This window comes from Sycon ciliatum, chromosome 5 (genome assembly GCF_964019385.1).
Source record: "Sycon ciliatum chromosome 5, ocSycCili1.1, whole genome shotgun sequence".
NCBI lineage: Eukaryota > Metazoa > Porifera > Calcarea > Leucosolenida > Sycettidae > Sycon > Sycon ciliatum.
Window position 1 is genome coordinate 38,050,185 of NC_088647.1, and position 20,109 is coordinate 38,070,293.

At 47.8% G+C, this 20,109-nt stretch overlaps 1 protein-coding gene and 1 long non-coding RNA gene across 2 annotated transcripts in view; both read right to left on the bottom strand.

Moving 5' to 3' along the window:
- Positions 1-1,834: 1,834 nt before the first annotated feature.
- LOC135818597 (uncharacterized) lies at positions 1,835-6,114 on the bottom strand. Its single transcript, XR_010553717.1, has 2 exons — positions 4,766-6,114; positions 1,835-3,774 (listed from the first exon to the last, which is right to left on the bottom strand). It is a non-coding gene; the product is annotated as an uncharacterized LOC135818597 (long non-coding RNA).
- A 6,359-nt stretch (positions 6,115-12,473) lies between these two features.
- LOC135818604 (uncharacterized) overlaps positions 12,474-20,109 on the bottom strand; it is a 73,120-nt gene continuing 65,484 nt past the window's right edge. The window contains exon 6 of the mRNA XM_065331989.1: positions 12,474-18,411. Within this exon, the coding sequence (XP_065188061.1) occupies positions 14,912-18,411 (3,500 nt within the window). The 3' untranslated portion in view covers positions 12,474-14,911. The remainder of the gene's footprint in view (positions 18,412-20,109) is intronic.

A 20,109-nucleotide genomic window follows, 5' to 3' on the forward strand; every position in this document is an offset into this window, starting at 1 on the left:
ATTTCAATTGTTGGTGGACGAACAAATCCCTGGTTCCGAAAAACGTGGCCTGCACCGATGGTGTTTGGTGGATCATCAAACAGGGTGACCAGCAGTGTTCACCGAGGAAGGAGAACGCACTCGCCACCACTGTCGTCCGATTCATCCAAGTGGGCGTTAGCTGCGCCGCGCCTATTGTGTTTTAATATTCCATGGATGCACACTGGCGTTCTCAGCGATTGTGGAGCCACAACTTATCTTCATGCGGCGTTGCACTGTCCAAGAGCACAAACGTCAGCAGTGACCCAGCATCATACATGTAGATTTGGAGTATACACACCATGCGCCAATGGGCCTTGGCACAACAGCGGCAGCTCTACGCAGTGTCCAGTGAGAAAAATGGTGGACGAAAAAATCGTCGGTGCCGAAAAACATGGCCTGCGGCGATTGTGTTTGAAACATCAAGGGCTCCGGAAACAGCAGCTGAGCCAGATCAGCCAGTCTTGCCAACTCTCAGTTGACGGACTCCGTGCTGCAGCTACCAGCACTGGCACCAGTCGGAAATATTTTTCCGCCGATACCCGTTGCTTCCAGTTCTGTCAAGTGCATGCCTGCAATCCATTGCCAGGTGATGACTTTTTACTTTGTGTTATTTTGCTGCCGAGTTGTTCAGAACTTTTCAGCCCTGATCTGTCCATGTCTACACTTGTCGGCCATCCGCAAACTTCATGTGGAAGTTGGCTTTACCTACCCGTCGGGCCCAATGACTCTCCTCGCAAGGCTCCTGTCGGGCATCGACAGGTCATCATCGACACAGCGTCATCGCCTGCTGATAACCACTCAACTTCTCAGGGAGATTAGCCGGCATGTTGCCTTTCCACGTATGTGGCACCTTCATGACAAGGCCATGCTAAGGGCAAAGTGAAACTGACTACTTGATTTTAGCTTTACATTACCGCAGTCAGTCCAGCACAATACACCAATCGTATTTCACTATTACTCGCGTGTCATAATTGGGGATATGGGCTGCTCCAGCTGCTCCGCCCAATATCCCTGATATGCCAACTAGACGAAAAGTGTGTTCTGAGCCTGTATCGCGTATAATAGGCTCATAGTAAACAAAATTAATTAATAATAAAAGTCTTTAAAAATCAGGTTTCACGTGACACTTCCAGCCGAGTTTTCCGCAACTGCAGGAACGCTACCACCCTCTAGAATCACAGTATAGTGGACTCTGCAATGAACAGATTATGAAACTCCCTGCAGATTTAGTCATCTCTGGTCGGACTGGTCTTGGGGCACCATGGAAGCTGTGACTGCGGGTTGCCAAGTTTAGTTTTGTGATTGATCATGGGGCGTTTGTGACTACAACGGAAGCATAACTGCTCACAGAGCCATGATTGATCACAGAGTCTTACTGTTGTGAATATTAAAATCGAGTGAGAAGTCAAGCAGCCAAGGGGCGTTGGCCTCAGTTGCAGCTGTGAGTATGCATACGGTACATATCCACATGACTCTATTGCTGGACACTGCTGGTCCATTGTTGCAGTGTGTAAGTGAACTGCAGAACCTATTCCGTGATGAAACACCTACTCTTGAAAGACTGAATGTTTGAGCTAATAGTCTTTTACTTCACTCTCATGCTGCTCACATATACCATACGCCAGAAGACCCTAAGCTAGTTCTAAGATACTGTGGACCATGTGACCATGTGATACTTTCACTCTACAGCCAAGTCAACCTCTTCGTCAACACACAGGGTTTCCTCAGACACAAGAGAATGGTTTACTCCACTCTGGAGAAGAACACAGTTTGCTCTCTCGAACACCAACAGCAGATAACTACGGAACATGGGTAGTGTAACAACTGCTAGAATATTGAACTGTCGTCCACACAAAACAAATAAAGACAACTGAAAACCAAAACACATGCAACTGCCAACATGCATGTAACAGCGACTGCAAGCCAGAACTACAGACTCCGCGCAGGGAGGAACAGGGGAAACAGAGGTAACGCTTCCGACTCCGAGAGCTTCAAATAGCAGCGGACGACACAATACATCAACCTTGCGTGTCACCTTGCGCTACCGCAAACGAACACCTATGGATGCGGCACAGTACAGCACAGACTCAGTGCATGCACGGTGTAATAACTGGAGTACATATAAACCGACAACGGTCACCTTGCACCCTATTATATGCAGTAAGTTACAGAGGCGGTGCCAACAAAAGAGCAGGGTACGTGTATAGTGCACACTCCAATGGCACAGCAGAAAATGTTCTCACCAATAGCCACTGCTAGCTGTTTGTCATCTTGCTGTGCCAAATGATGCTGTATAGACGCGCCAAGCCGAAATGGACTGCTTATGAGCGTGAACGGTACCCGGCAGAAGCGATACGTTGCCAGGCTGATGTACTGTCGGAGTTGGCGAACCACAGAAATCGTGTCGCATCTCTGTATGCTGGGTTGACACTGATTTGTAGAATGGCCTTCTCAGTATCGCAGGTCATAACGATTGGTGGCAGGCAAAATCGTAGAACAATGCCAAACAGATCTGGCAGCAAAGCTGGGCCACGTTGCAAACAGTCGTTCAGGGACACATAAGTGCGTCTGGCTTTGGCTGAGGCGTCATAGACAATTCTGACTTTTGTGATCGTCTTCTGTGGTATCACGACTGGTTGATGAGGCGGATAGGGCACTCTGGCACCCACAGGTGTAGAAGGACTCACTTGTTCAATGATGCCTTGTCGTAGCTGCTGCTGGATCACGTCGTCGCATTTGACCTTGAGTTCCGACTCTACTTCTAGGCGCTTGGATAGAGACCGGAAACGATCGAGTTGAATGACAGTTGAGATGAATTGCCTAATTGCTAGGTCGTTGTTAGAAGATTGGCTGAATCCTGGATGCCAACGCAGTCCAAGTCCCACAGATCTGAGATGGTGCAGGAGTCGGAAATCGCATCAGTTAGAGAAACGATAGCTGGCATGGCTGCTCATCGGCGTAGCTGAGTGCTTGGGGTGACGTGTCCGGCCAGTCACCACAAAACCGACTGTGGTAGGCAGAGCCTGTAGTCCTGACGGAAGTCCTCTGGTGCTCCCCGTCATAAACTCCCAGAGGAAATCTGCACCGATCAAGACGACTGACTATCTTTCGGTCGATAGCGATACTGGTTGATACTGCACTAGCTGCTGTTGCGCTAGATACTGGTACCTCGTCAAACACAGGCTGATCAGATACCATGTTGGTACTGCTGTCAGATTTCTGTTGAGATTCAGGGCAGATCGTGACATGATGGTGACTCTGATTGGTGACCCATGCGAGAACACACATTACACTTGCGGGTGTCCTTGCACTGAGTTGACCGGTGTCCTGTGCGCAAACACACAATGCAACGCTTCTGTTCAATCAGTTATTCTTTCCGCTGTGCTACTGTTGTGTATTTCGTGCAGCTCTTGTCCAGGTGAGATCCACCGCAGAATGCACACCCTCTCATACTGCTGGCATTCCAGATACCATCAGACCGCTTCCTTCTCGTGAACTTGCATGCGCCTGTCACCAGTGCACCTGCAGAATAATGAGTGACATCTTCTGCTGTAGTATCGCCTGTGTTTGTGCGGCGCAGAAAGGCGTCTTGCATGATAACATAACGCTTCAGTGCTGTTCTAAAGTCGTTCAGTTTCCATTGTGTCCCAGCATCTGAAAAGCCTCGCGATTCTTCGTCGTCAGGTTGCGATTCGTCCAGTTGAATCAGCGTTCGTCATGATCCGTATCCTGGTCACAGCACCATGTGACGATCTGGTGACATCAGACGGATATAATACACAAGAGACAATTGTGATATTTCTACGTTGTGTTTACTTCAGATACTGTATAGCAGGAAATTTTCGGACAAAGCCAAATTTCGACCTTTCGGACGGATTATATTTTCGTACAGTGCTGCATTCTAAATACACGTGTTCGCAAGCAGTATGCATGTATAGTGTACATAATTTCACATGAACAAATTTTAGTACGGAATAATTTTAGTACAAAAGAGGCCGTGTACGAAATCGTACGAAAATAAATTCCGTCCGAAAATTTCCTGCTATACAGTACATAATCTAAATAAAAGGGGGTTTGTCAACTGACAACCGCTCTATTTAGTTGCTATTCACTCTTTAGATGAAAATTATTTTATTAATGATGTCGAAAATTATGCGGTTGTCAGTTGACAAACTCCCTTTTATTTACAATGCACTTGCGTGATGTCCACCACTTTCTGTACATAATCTAAGAGTCCTAAAACAGCCACTGACTTCCAACTACCAAGGGAAAGCAAGCCCAAGCGCAGGAGAACCGTGCGCGTGCAGGTACGTGACATAATAATAATTATTGTAGTACAGCTGGCAGGCAGGGCATGATCAGGGGTTCAGGACCTGCCTGTAAGCGCTCTGATTGGCTCAAACCCTGGCAACCGTGAATCACGTGGCATGTCTGAAAGCACAAGTAGTTGCGATTTGTGCTTAAGTTCAAACTGACGGAACACGTGCAGCGCTACACCGTGAACCATGTGGAAACAATAAGAAGCAGAGGAGACACGGGATAGCAGACATGAACTCAGGGTCAAACTGATAAGTGTGTAACGTGAATGCATGCAGTATATGGAGACAAAACAGTCATAGAACTCAGTACGTAACAAGACAGTACTACACACTAAACTCGTACATGTGAATGTCACAACACCATATGAATTAGCTCTTACACCCCACTTATGTAACAGTCAGTAAGAGTACACATGCGTACTTACGTTGATTCCATCTTATTTCACTTGTCCAACGCCATCGTTGTGAGCCTTCGACACTTGGGAATACACAGGACAGATAAGATAGCGGCGAGAGCATCTCCCCGCTCTGTGAACACAGCTCAGACGCCATGCTTCATGATTGTGTGTCCATGGAGTACAAGAACACAATAGACTTAGTACAGCTAACGAAATGGATGACGGGCGACGGCCTGAGTGTTATCCTTCCTTGATGAACATTGGCAGCCACCATATACCAGACTTGATGTTTCAAGCACCATCGGCGCATGCCACGTATTTCAGCACCGACGATTTGTTCGTCCACCAATAGTCGAAACAAATGTTTCTCACTTGAACACTCCGTAGAGCTGCCGCTGTTGTGCCAAGGCCCATTGGCGCATGGTGTGTATACTCCAAATCTACATGTATGATGCTGGGTCACTGCTGACGTTTGTGCTCTTGGACAGTGCAACGCTGCATGATGAAGACAAGGCTCCACAATCGCTGAGAACGCTAGTGCGCATCCATGGAATACTAAAACACAATAGGCGCAGCGCAGCTAACGCCCACTTGGATGAATCGGACGACAGTGGTGGCGAGTGCGTTCTCCTTCCTCGGTGAACACTGCTGGTCACCCTGTTTGATGATCCACCAAACACCATCGATGCAGGCCGCGTTTTTCGGAACCAGGGATTTGTTCGTCCACCAACAATTGAAATTAATGTTTCTCACTTGAACACTCTGTAGAGCTGTCGCTGTCCTGACAAGGCCGTGTATACTCCAAATCTACATGTAGGATGAAGAGTAACAGTTACTGCTGATAATGAAGTTTGCGCTCGTGGACAATACAACGCCGTGTGAAGTAAATTGTGGCTCCACAATCGCTCAGAATGCTAATGTGTGTCCATGGAATACTAAAACACAATAGGCGCGGTGCAGCTCACGCCCAACGTGGATGAAACGGACAACAGCAGCGGCTAGAGCGTTCTCCTTCCTCGGTGAACACTGCTACAAGACATTATGCTTGATGATTCACCAAACTCCATCGTTGGGGCCAAGTTTTCCGGCCCCAGCGAGTTGTTCGTCCAGCAACTAACTTTGAGTCTTTCTGCAAAACTTCGTAGAGCAGCCGCGCAAGGCCTTTCCTTCACGTTAGGGTAGCGATCCTTCCTAGATGCTATCGCCATTCATTGTTACTTTTTACTACAATGACACTCCAGGACTAGTGAGTACTAGTAGTATTTCTCCAAAAATATAGTCAGCTGCCATTACCGGTAAATAATTAATTACCATGATTACTCGGCATTACTGAGTACAGAGCCAGTACACAGACTGTCAGTACCGGTAGCACTAGACGCGCATAGGAACAGATCCCTAGATATAGACTGCATGGCCACTGCAGTAAAAATCGCAAAAGAAATCGTCCTCTCCACCGAACCAGTTGCCAGTGGCAACACATGCAAAAGGCGCATACATGCACTTGACTTTGATTCTTCTTTTGTTGTTTTCAGTGTTTTCTCTTTCTCATTGATCTCGACAGTGTTGTGGTGCTCGTTACCTTACTGAGACATCTCTTGTGACCGTGCATGGTCAGTGTCACCAACGGCGCAACGAGGCGGAGCGCCGGGATCGAGCGTGTAAAAATGCTCTGCATTAGCAGCTCCTGTAGGCTGTAGTGTAGAATGAACACTTCATCCATCGATTGCCGCTATGCATTTCGTGTTGTGGTCACAGATAATCTGGGCAAATGTAAAACTACAACTGGAGAGTGCTATGGTGTTAGGGACGTGTCCCAAAGTGTCATCACATGGCTGTGGAGACTAGTACACACCTGGAGGAATATTTCTACAACAGTGATACGGAGTGATATGGAGTGCAGATGGATGAATAGAAAAGAAAACTGAGATGATGGGAAGTAAGTACATGTCATGTAAGTAATTAGTTGATTGTGTGGAAGAAATTTGAAACAAGATAAAATAAAAGTGTCACTCAAACATACATGTAACATCCTGATTAGTATTCCGTCTTCATTTTTCCAGGTAGTGGCACTCCACACGCTCCGATTACCTGGTGTGTGTGTGTGTGTGTGTGTGTTTGTGTGTGTTTGTGTGTATGTGGGCACTCCAGTCTCCCCGGAGGTGTGGGTTCGAATCCCACCGCTGCCACCAGTGTTAGCTGCTCCCGGCTAATGAAGTCCCCTCACACCAAAACACAAGAGTGTTCTAGTATTGAATTATGAAAGTACAAGAGTGTAGACAAGAAGGAGAACAGGACAACGACAACTCAAGACTAGTGCCAGCTAGTTCGGTTGGTAGGTACACTTATGCCTGATTGTGTTGGGTCTGTTGCCAACAGGCTTGGCTGCTTGAAGGTGTAATGTTGTACCTGCCACCTTTGTTGGTTGCAGGGTTCATATACTTTCTATTTGAAGTATACATACCTGTTAACCATGGACTGATTCTGGCTAGATTAACTCTTGTGTAATCAATGGTGCTAGTGAAGCTTATATCAGATCCACTCTGATTTAGCCACCCACACTAGTAGCAAGTATTACCTTCACTGGGGGCAGGGGTAACTGCAGTTGGATCCCGGGACGGATACCCTGATTCCGTCAATCCTTTTTCTGCAACTTGTCCTCGCCCACTTACTGAGGTGTGGTGAGCCCATAAGTGGGAAAGTTTTCAATTCCACCCAGAGTTTTGGGGATTTCAGGGGGTTTTAGCCATTGGGCGGTTCAATAGCCAATTGAGTCATCTTTCCAAGATTCCTTTTGAGTCTCTCTCCCCTCTCCCGGGGAGACCCACATGACCAGTTTTGGAAGTGAGCAACAAGCACAAGTGTGTGTATGTGTGTGTGTATGTATGTGTTTGTGTGTGTGTGTGTGTGTGCGCGCGCGCGTCCTCAGCCCTTGCAAAGACCCTTGGAGTGCCTGAGGACATTGGTCACATCGTACGGGAACGGCGTTTGCGCTGGCTTGGACACGTGACACGGATGGAAGATCACCGGTTGCCCAAGTGTGTTCTCTTCGGTGAACTGCCTGCCCCGCGTCCCGCGCATGGTCCACGCACGAGGTGGAGGACGTCATTATGGATGACGTTTCGTCGGTTGAGCCACCGGTACCAACATGTTGATGGTACGGTGCAGCCCAGAACAGTCCGGAGTGGCGTACCATTGCCCGTCGACCACCCAAGGCACCCTCTGCTGCTGGCTACGGTTGCGCCTGCGGCCGCATGTTCCGTCGAAGTGGCGACCTGAAACGCAATCAGTCGTTCTGTAGTGGACTGGAGAATTAACTATGCGCTATCATTGCTAAGCAATGGGCAAGGTAAAGGTGTGTGTGTGTGTACTGCATGTGTGTGCATGTGTGTGTGTGTGTGTACAGTATGTGTGTACGTGTGTGTGTGTGTGTGTACAGTATGTGTGTGTGTGTGTATGTGTGAGTGTGTGTGTGTACAGTATGTGTGTGTGCATGTGTGTGTGTGTGTTTGTACAGTATGTGTGTGTGTGTATTGTGTGCCACGAACCTTTCTGCCGGTTGCCGCCATATTAGTCCTTTCTCTATCATTGCCTCTGGCAATGGGCAAGTTCAAGGTTCAAGGATGTGTGTGTGTGTGTAGTCATGCATACACTCTCGTGTGTGGTTGAGTTGGCCAGACAAAGTGACCGTGCATGGGCACGAGGTTTCCGTCATGTCGATGGTATTGGAATTACGTACCGTCTTTTCTGGAGACAACGCCACACTTTGAACACTCAAAATTCACCCAAAAGAATGGCTTATGTTCCAATGTTTAGGAATGGGTTTGCTCCCACACTGGAGTTCCCGCTATTCCGTCGACGACTTGACACTTGACTGACTCACGACTGCCATCCAGAGAATGGACTTCTCGTGTTCTCTGGATGGCAGTCGTGAGTCAGTCAAGTGTCAAGTCGTCGGCGAAATAGCGCGAGCTCCAGTGTGGGAGCAAACCCATTCCTAAACAAAATCATCGCCGAAGTCACAACCTCTATTTTATATTCCAATGACCAAAATAACAGTGATCGTCAAATAGATGTCTGTATTTCGTGGCGAAAAAATGTGGGGGGGGGGGGGGGGGAGGGGGAGGGGGTGCGGCTTATGCTCCGGAAAATACGGTACTGCATGACTTGTATTCTAAAATATAAATTTCTCTTAGCCTTGTTAGTGGAATTTGTGTCATTGCTCAGCGGGTATGGGTTGCGACGCCTTGTTGGTTATTGTGTAGGAACAACAAGTTACGCTATAATGTCCACTAACACCACCAGTTACTTGACAATCAGCTCATGCATGTTGAATCTTTAGAGCCAGACAAGTTGTGTGCTATGTTGCTATGCGTCCTTGAATCTTGGTTTGACCGTACTGTCCAATGGTCTTGCCAGTATCGTCATGGACATGCATGTACATCGGCCTTCACAGCTAAGACTTTCAGCTTGTGCTTGTCTTGGTTGTGCTCACCTTCCCCTCCTATGTTATCATATAACTAAGAACATTCCAAGTTGGAATGCTGTTGGAGTGCGCATCCAAGACTTGCTAGAGCTAGAGGTGATAGCCAGTTAGTTGTAGAAGGTCAGTACCGTCGGTCAGTGCCGTGCAATGTTATCACATGAGTTGATTGTCATGTGACACAGGGGTGTTGAACATGCTACGGTCACTACGCTATTGCCCGTATCACTTTTTTTCCCCAGGTACCACCCCGTGAACCAATAAAATACACTGATTTGGACTCTAAATTTCCAGAATTTCGACTCAGCCACCCCTCCCCCACGAGTAACTTGTACTTCAGATGACTGACCTTACCACACTATAATACCTTCAGATGCCCCTGTAACTGATGGTGTTAGTGGACTTTATTGCGTAACTTGTAGTTCCTTGGTGGTTTTTGTGTTTTCTTGGTTTAGCCGACAGTTTCATTTCTGTGTTCTGTAGTGATTGGCCTGTGGAAACAATGATCCAAGTGGATGTCATTGTGTTCTATGTATGTGCCTTTTGCAACAGGTTCAAGGAAGATGCACGTCATGAAGCATTCGGCCCGTGATCTCAGTGTCTGGTAGCTTATGTAGCCGTGGTTGTATGGGTGATCAAAGATGATACTCTGCATATCAATGTAAGTGTGAAGTATTTGTGCTCTGCCCATACAACACAGCAACAACTACAGAGTTACATAGCCAGTGGCTGGCAATGGTGAAGTTATCATATGAATATGTGTTAGTATTCCTGACCTATTGTAAGCAAGTAAGCTCATCATTACTACAAGACTAATAGTATTACTAGCAGCAGACATGACGTCATTCTCCTGTTTACATACCTCTAATATCTGTATGTACAGCTGCAGCAGCAGTGGGTACCATGGCAACACAGTACACACTTTATCTCCCTCCCATGTTCAGTTTTACTGCTCTGCACACACCATCGTGGTGTGGTTTGCGTGTGTTGTGTGTTTTTGTTCTCAGCATCTTCAGCATAGTACACGTAGTGAATCATGTACCGGGTTACTTTCCATCGCCTGCTGCCTCCGCCGCCGTTTACGTATCATTTTTATTGAGATGACGTGAGTTTACCGTGATCAGTGATTTCCCCGTCACCCCGGCTTGCCTGCTGTCATACTGAAAGCTATCCAATCTATTGAATCTATCCTTTTTGTTCTTGCCTGCAACAGTAATCAACACTCTACCATCTATTTGCTGTTGTTTTGTACGTCGCTGCACGTTTGAGCCAGCTACACTGCACTCGTGTGTGTATATGTGTACGGTCTGTCTGAATATCTATAGTCACATGACCAGTGCATGGTTACATCATCAAGAGTACACACAGCTGTACTGTGGGGTGCTGAAGAACGGTTGGGTTAGGTGAAAAACGGACATGCAGGCTGGAATTTCACCCTGGCACAGCATACCAATGTATAGACAGTAACTCAACTGTGCATAAACCATAGTACATGAAAATAGGAATGCTCTAGGCTACTACCAGGCTGACCCCCCAGTTCTTTCTAACCCAACAGTACAGTGTAAGTTTGACATCATCTACATGCAGTAGATATCCGCAAAGTTACATGGTGCAATGTACTATGTGTACTGGGGGTAATAAAATAATGACCTCTCTGGAATGGTGCGCTGTACTGGGGGGTAATACTGCCCTCTCTGGAATGGTGCCCGGGGTGCAGTGCAGACCGTGACTGAATGCTTGAGATCAAGGAAATACATTACAGCTGTATCATGTGTGATGAGGTGATGCAGCATGGCCGCGGTGCAGTGTGGACTGAGAGCAATGGAGTTTCCGCGCGTCTCATCACACCAAGACTAGATAAACTCTTCGTCACAGTCATTAGGAGCAGGAGAGTGCCGGCTACAGCTGATCAAGCGTACCACCAGAAATAATGAATGTATTTCATTAAATGGTGGCATTGGTGTCAACATTGACAAACACGTACATCAGCAATCGACTATCAGAGCAGAAGCAGAAGATCAGTGAACACCATCAGTATAATTATACTGTATATACATATCTATAAGACTATTGTACAGTGTACTCAGCACTTGCTCGTGACAATAACCACATGAACAAAACCAAGAGAAGAATCGTTACGGAGAGCTACGTAGTGTGCAACAGTATGAACAGAAGTATTGTCTGCAACATCAGCAGTTGCACTACCAGTAACATGTATTCTTGTGTGTATACTTGACTGTGAGGAATTATATCCGTAAATTCTAGAATAACCAGAAAACTGATCATTGAACTGTTTCTTTAGCAGAGTCATGCATGCTACACAATACAATCATTGAAAACAGTACACACACAAATTACATTCTACTCAAGTGAATTCAATACTCAGTGTGATGTGTGCTGCACGCCTACACACATACACACACATACACACACACACACACACACACACACACACACACACACACACACACACACACACACGTACACACACACGTACACACACACACACCATTCTGGAAGTTGTGCAATCATTGACTGTTGGTTGGTAGATCAAACTTGAACATTACGTCAGCTCTGTCCTTGCCTACTCCTTCAGCAACGGCTGGAAGTGATAGAAAGTTTTTAAAGAACAAATTATACATGCATGCACACACACACACGCACACACACACACACGATGCACACAAAGATGCATGCACAAACACACGTACGCACACACACACACACACACATGCACACAAATCGCACAAAAATGTTGGCCTTCTGGAAAGACAGGCAGTTCGTAGGCAGTACGGTCATTCTCGTATTCAAATTCAACACACAAAGAAATGACCTGCATATAGAAAATAGAAAAGAAAAAGGACCAAGGAACTACAAGTTACGCTATGATGTCCACTAACACCACCATTAACCCAGGCCCACGTGTAAACACCCAGGTCTCCGGGCATACCTCTGCATATGCACATGCGCAAGCGCATGTGCACGCACGCGCACACACATTCATGTACACAAACATAATTGCAGACACTCCAACGCCCCGTCTGTGCGTACAACGACGTACTCGCGCACGCACTCACAAGCAATCAGCACATAAGTTGGGAGTTGCCATGACTTCATTTTGATTACTTCAGCAAAGTGATGATAGACCAGTTCCCAGAATGCAAACGATAATATTTGCGTCATATCATCACATACGGTCGTCAGTAATTCACACTACCCGCCGGGGGCAGACGCACGAACAGCCCACCATCATAATAATTATTGTATGTGTGTGGTGTGACGCCTCATGCCAGGCAGTTGTGTGAGTTCTTGGCGTCGGTGGTCGTTCGTTTGCCCTCGCTGGGCAGTATGAGGTCGGCCCTAGCGGGCAGTATGCTTTTGCCCTTGGCGGGCAGGTTGTCGGCCTCGGTGGCTGTTCGTTTGCTCAATAGCCAGTATGATTCAGCCCTCGGCGGGCAGTATATAATCGGTCCACGGTGGGCAGCATTCTTTGGCCCTCGGTGGGTACTACGCTTTATCCCTTGGCGGGAAGTTTGCTGTAGCCCTCGGGGACAGGCTATTGACCTTGACGGCCGTTGTGCACCCTCGGTTGGGTGGTATGCTTTAGCATTCAGTAGGCAGGTTTCAGGCCTCGGCGGCCGTTCGTGCGCCCTCGGTTGGGCTATAATCATGCGCCCTCGGTGGTGCTATGATCATGCGCCTTCGGTCGGGCTATAATCATGCGCCCTCGGTCGGGCTATAATCATGCGCTCTCGGTCGGGCTATAATCATGCGCCCTCGGTTGGGCTATAATCATGCGCTCTCGGTCGGGCTATAATCATGCGCCCTCGGTCGGGCTATAATCATGCGCTCTCGGTCGGGCTATAATCATGTGCTCTCGGTCGGGCTATAATCATGCGCTCTCGGTCGGGCTATAATCATGCACTCTCGGTCGGGCTATAATCATGCGCTCTCGATCGGGCTATAATCATGCGCCCTCGGTCCGGCTATACGCTTCTCTCGCGCCCTCAGTTGGGCAGTATGCTTTAACCCTCGATGGATAAGCTGTAGGCCTGGGCAGCCGTTCATACGCCCGCAGCGGGCATGTTTCTGGCCATGTCTGCCATTTGTGCGCCCTCGGTGGGCAGTATGCTAACGGTCCACAGCAGGCAGGATTACTTAGCCCTCAGTGGCTTGGCTGTTGACCTCCCCAGCCGCTCATGTCACCGGCCCACGGTGGGCAGCTGCAGGCTAGCCCTCGGTGGCCAAGAACTCACACAACTGCCTGGCATGAGGCGTCACACCACACACATACAATATGATGGTGGGCCATTCGTGCGTCTGCCGCCGGTGGGCGGTGCGAATTACTGACGACCGAATGTGATGATATGACGCAAATATTATCGTCGCTGTCTTGGAACTGGTCTATCATCACATACTATTATATTTAATACATTTAATCAAAATGAAGTCATGGCAACCCCCAAACCTATGTGTTGATTGCTTGTGAGTGTGTGCGCGAGTACGTCGTTGTACGCACAGACGGAGTGTCTGCTATTATGTTTATGTACATGAATGTGTGTGTGTGTGTGTGTGCGTCCGCATAGCCAGAATATGGCAGCGCGTCCAAGGTCCAAGGGCGTGCGTGTGTGTGTGTGTGTGTGTGTGCGTGCGTGCGTGCGTGTGTGTGTGTGTGTGTGTGTGTGTGTGCGTGTGTGTGTGTGTGTGTGTGTGTGTGTGTGTGTGTGCGTGCGTGCGTGTGTGTGTGTGTGCGTGTGACCTGACTTGCGTGTGTACCCGTGGGCCTGGGTTAAAAGCTAAAACTGCATTTTGACACATGAAGAAATCAAGTGCAAAGGAACGCTCCTTCACATCCCGACAATTGAAGAGCTTGAAGAAGACACGTCTTCCGATATGACACGATAACACTAACAGGATGTCTGTACAATTTTGCCAGCTTGTAAATCGTGCAGGGATAGTCACGTGACACACACTCACAGCAATATGCCAATATTGCGCGTGTGCCAGGGCTAACTAGACTTTGCTGTGCAAAGCCTACATGTTACTGAACAATCAGCTCATGCGATAACATTGCACGACACTGACCGACGCTACTGGCATTCTACAACTAACTGGCTAAAGCGCGATGCACAATATCACTTATGCGACGCGATGAGCGACGAGCAATGCGATCGAAATGTTTTTCTGCAAAATTTTGAATCGCACCTCCGTCGCAGGTCTCATCGCGGAAAGTTGAGCCTAGTTCAACTTCTGCGACAAGCGACGAGCGATGCGCATCACTTTCTACACGGCGGGCGCACATGACAGCTCGCGTACAGTTTGGACTGTGCATGCCCTGCAACGATGTGCCGTGCATTGTGCATCGAAGACTCTTCGTGCGATTCGAAAAAAGACTTTCGCTCGACGCTCATCGCATCGCAGAATTGATATTGTGCATCGCGCTTTACTGCTCCCTGATACAGACCAGCTGAGGTGGACCGGAAAGTTTGCTGCAGACTTTATGGTACTGGTCAAGTACACACATCTGTAGATGGAGAGTCTGGCTAGGGTGACTAGTGTAGTGTCTGTCTGATCATCATTATTCATCAACAAACAGGTGTACCCGTATTTCATACACTCATCAACACTGTACATCTACTACTGTACAACACATACCTGGGAATATGCTGATGTTGTGCAACGTCTTCCTGCAATCAATCCGAGATGAACTCCAGGACAGTAGACTTGCTATACCGTAGCATGGAATTGTACAATGGCCGTCGAAGTTTGTCCATAGAGCATGGGTTCCCGTACAAGTGTACACCCTCCATCCTCATGATGCCTGGTGACTGCAGCATGGCTTGAATGCTATCATCGGTGATCTTGCAGTACTCGAGGCTGATCAATCTCAAGCTTGTGTTCTTCCTCATCATATCCACCAGGGCATGCACTGTGGCATCATCAATCTCATTGTTTGCCATATCCATCCATTCAATACGCGCATGGTGATGGAGAGAGTGTAGGATACTTGCACCAACTTCATCACTCATGCCCGTCCTGGCAAATGAAATGAAGCGCAGCCGGTGGAATCCAGAGAGAAGCTGGCATAGCAGTTTGAAATCAGCATGACTGGGCTGTATATCATGAAACACTGGGTTGTGCTCCAGATCCAATGCACTGACATGTGATTGTGGTGATGTCACTGCTTGTAGTATACTCACAACACCAGATAGCTGTATCCTATTCCTGTGCAGATCAAGGAATTTCAGCACTGTGTTGTCAGCAAGGCCAGATGTTGCCAGAGCAGTTGCTCCAGCATCGGTGATGTTACACAGTGCTATGTCCAGTAGGTGTAGGTCAGTGTTGGTTGCAAGGTACTGACCAAGTGATGACATCATGGAGTCATCAACCTGACCCTGTAGGTGACCACCATGTACACTGACCAGAAAATCAATCGACTGAGTCTGTACTGAAGTACCAGTAGCATAGCGGCTGCCAATGTCGATTACGTCACCACCACATTGACTAGACGTAGCCACTTCCTGTAGAAGACGGATTGTTACACCAGTGCCGTTCAGATAAACCCTGCATGGTGGTAGTGTTGTGCTGACACTCCCAGTGTGCTCACGACCGCGACGAGCTTGCAGAAAGTCAACCACACTAGCGGCTAGCTCATCAGTCAGTCTGTTGTTGGTAAAGAAGAGATGCTGTATGGTATCATGAGAATGGAGACTGGATAGTACACATGACACGTCACTGTTGGAGAGTGAGTTGTTATCCAGCCATAGAGCTTCAAGGTGTGGTAACTTTGTGACCAGTGTTGCCAGGTCAGATCCACATCCACTATCCAGACTGCACCTTCCCAGTCCTAGATCTGTGAGATTGTTACACGTAGCCAAGTTGCTCACAAATGCTGCCAGACCATCATTGCCAAGTAATGTATAGTGTGCATCCAGGTACGTTAGACTTGGGTGTTTTACACATCCAGCAAGTGCTGCTCCATCTGCAGATCCACTGGTCAAACTTGCGCCGCTAATATCAAGAACCTGGAGGGTACGCCGTGTTGATCTAGACAGTGTGCTTGATATGCTTCCCAATGGTGCTGCAGTGAGATGGGCACCACGCAAAGTCACCTTGACGCATTTATCCAGTTGATCAGACAGCAAAATGACACTGTCACTTGACAGATTACAAGTGCCGAGATCCAGAGACTTTACATGGTCTACAAGCTCCAAAACAGTATGTAAAGCCATCACATCAACAACTTCAAGGTGGATTCCACTAACATCAATTCCGTCACTGGCCAGGAGGTTGGCTGACATAGCATAGCAGCTACGGGTGATTATGTCAGTGTCCTGATTGGGATTTCCCTGAGTGTGGGTATGTTGGAGTGAAATGCGGTTTTCCATCAAACATCTCATCATGAACAGAAGCATCTTCTTCTTGCTCCTGACAGTATGATCACTGATGCTGTTTTCAGACTGTAGAGCCAACAATGATGAAAATAGAATGTCTGGCTTTAGTGCTCCAAAGACAAACTGCCAGAAGACAAGTGTGTTCAAGTCTGTGCCGACAGTGTTGGTGCAGCTGCGGATGATGTCTACGCACGAGTCAGAAGAAATGATGCATCTCGATGCACACCACTCTTGCAGTGTCAAGTGAGTCAAGGACACAGTCTGAGTGGAACCGACGAACGACGGATGCATACCAGGGTTGAGCAGTAAGCCGAGATCTTGACAAATGGACTGGTGGAGGGTTGACAGCGTGGATGTAAACGTAGCCATGCCCCTTTGATATGTTGCAAGACACATTGTGTAGAGATTGTGCAATGCCTTGACTAGCTCCACAGCATGGTGATCACACTCCTCATCATTGTTGCTTGTCTCCTTCACATAGCGCTCCAAATGATGTTCTATTACCACGGGGATACTGACAAGATCACCACAACTGAAGTGCCGGCCACCACTGCAGTGACTGATGACGTCATGTGCAAGCCGTACTTGACCAAACTTTCCTCGTCGCTTTTCCAGCTTTGCGACTGAGGAGCGTAAGTAGTGGTCGTAGAAAAGTGTCACACTGGAGGGTAGCGAGTTGTTGATGGGATATTGCTGAACGAGCAGAGCACATAGGAGTGGAGATTGTCGAATGGCTTCCTTCAGCAGACAGTTGGGCGGCTGTGAGAGCTCTGTCATACACTTCTTGGCAACCTCCTCTGCGAGCTGTCGTGAGCAGTACGCAAAGAGCTGGTCTGTCGAGAAGCCGAGAAGTCGGAAACGTAAGCGGAAGCTCTGGATATGGTGATACGCTTCATCACACGGTCGGCTAGTTGCGACTACAATAGCATCAGGTAGTAGTGAATGGTCACTGCTGCTGCTCCTCAATATTACAGCTTGGGCTGCTGATCCTTTGCCAAACCCACCACTGCCAAGTTCGTCGATGCCATCAATAACGATCAATACCTGGTCAGAATGCTCTGTTAGGTACCTTAGCAAGGTAGATTGCTCCGGTTTACTGATGCCCAACTTGTCCAAACCAAGAAATACAAACCAATCAGGCGACTGTGTACGTGTCAAATCACGGCATGGCACGTAGAAAATGAATTCAATCTTTGCCAGATTTCCAGTCTTTGTCTCCATGATGTCGGCAATGACTCGTTTGCTCAGTGTTGTCTTTCCCTGCCCAGCGTTCCCAATTACGATGCAACTTTCCAGAATGTCTTCGTCAACTGTGTCATCACCACCACCAACACCAACACCACTTTTGCCAGCGCTAGTTACACCTTCATAATAATGGGGATCAGACAAGAGCTGCTTAGCGCTGGACAGAACAAACTGCCTTCCTCCTTCCACTTTGTCACTCTTATCTTGTCTAGCTCCTGGGATAGCAACGCCTGGTGTACGGTCAGATATTGGCTGTCTTCCAGTGACACAGCGAGTTGCAGCTTGTTGCGCACGATACGTCAGCTGCAGAGCATCTTTCTCCGTCAGAGCCTGCATGGGCACGAAGCAATCCTTGACATCGCCGGACAAGCAAGTTAGATCTGAATGATCAGCGGTGGTCTTGCACAGATGTGTATTCACTCTGTGCAGATGTTGTTTAAGACGTTGAATGTGCCCACCATTGTCTGCTCCATCATCATTCACTAACAGTATATTACATGTCACTGTGCCATCGTTAGCTGTGTTGCTGCCTGCACGCATAGTAGCAACATCAACTGTGGTGAAACACAGGACAGGAAAGAGGAAAAAGAACAAATTGTTTGATGGTATATCATTGTACAGATGTACTGTGATGATATGTTGACAAGTATATTCCTAAATGTAGATAGTGTGTGTGTGTGTGTGTGTGTGTGTGTGTGTGTGTGTGTGTCTGTGTGTGCGAGTGTTTGTGTGTGTGTGTGTATGTGTGCAACATCACCAGCAGAGGCATCTTCTGACACACTTGAGTCACCGGTTACAAACAATATGTCCTGCGAACGCTGCAGCTTCCACTGCGCCCGCTGCAACCGCTGTGTGCTATCGCGCCAAGGCATGAAATGTCACAAGTGCAGCCGTGGCTCGGCCAGAGCAACCAACACAGACCGTAGCTCCTTCTGTATCGTTTGCAATTGCGGTCGGCGTTTCAGTAGACCACAGGACCTATCCCGTCATCGCCCCTACTGTTCCGAACCTGCTCAACCCCCCATGGGGTCCGCGTAGCCAGAATATGGCAGCGCGTCCAAGGTCCAAGGTGTATGTGTGTGTGTGTGTGTGTGTGTGTGTGTGTCTGTGTGTGTGTCTGTGTGTCTGTGTGAACCACTGATTGTACTGTTTACATACACACGTACATAAAAACTGAACTGAAAGGCGTCAACAAAAGAAACAAATATGTGAGTAATCTCGATTGACGCTGTGTACAGCTTTGTTGTAAAATAATTTCAAAGTTTGCCAGTATCACTGGTCGATACTCCACAGCTGCATTTCACAAAATCCAACACAATGAACAGGGCAGCGTTTTCTTGAAAAACTGTTCTCCATGTTCTGTGTGGAGCATTGTCGTGCTCGGGCATGCACTGCCGAAAATGTAGCAAAGCTGCTAGATTCTGGTTTGGTGGGAGGTGCGAAAATGTATCTAGGATTCTAGTTATAGATCCAGGTTGAAATTTTTTCGTGAGCGTCTTATTAATTTTTGTATTGTGTTTCGGCATGTGGGTCTCTTCAGTTCACATGGGTGGGCAAGCGTCCGATCTTGGTGAACCACGGTCTGCCTGGTGGGCTGGAGGGATCATGCTCTTATTTGAATCGGTTTGCCTTGCGGGTGCTGTGGGTTCTGGGTGTTGCTGGTTGTCACATGTGCGTCACAATAAGTGCCTGACGGTTTTGGTTTTTTGCTTTGCGAGTGGATGTACTATATGTTATATGTGTTATTATGGTGTTATCCATGTGGTTGTCAGGGTGGATCCCTGGGGCTATTCAGGGTTAGCGTTGTGTGATTTTTTCTTTAATGTCTTTTTGCGTATTGGTAACCGATTTGTTTGTGTGGTATCTGGTGTCCTCACTGATTAATCGCTCCTGTTTCTGTAGACGTGTTCTTCCTTGCTATTATTCCATTCCTTCGTGTGGTTTTCTTTTCTGATTTTTGGCGATGGTTGAGATGTTTGTGTCAGTCCATGTTTATTTCTGTGTGCGTCTTTGTGTCTCTGTGAGTTTTTGTAACCCCATCGGCTGTGTTGTGGTTTTTCGGTCAACCGTCCAGTGTGCGTCCTGTGCTGCAAGATGCCTGGATACCCAGTTCCGCTGCCACTGTCCTCCCGGTCCGTGAGTGCCTTCGGTCTCGCCGCTCCCGGCAATATCGTGGAGTCCAGCGTGCGGCTACTCGTCACGTGTCCAACAATTGTGGTCATACATGTTGTGTTTTATTCTCGCATTTTTAT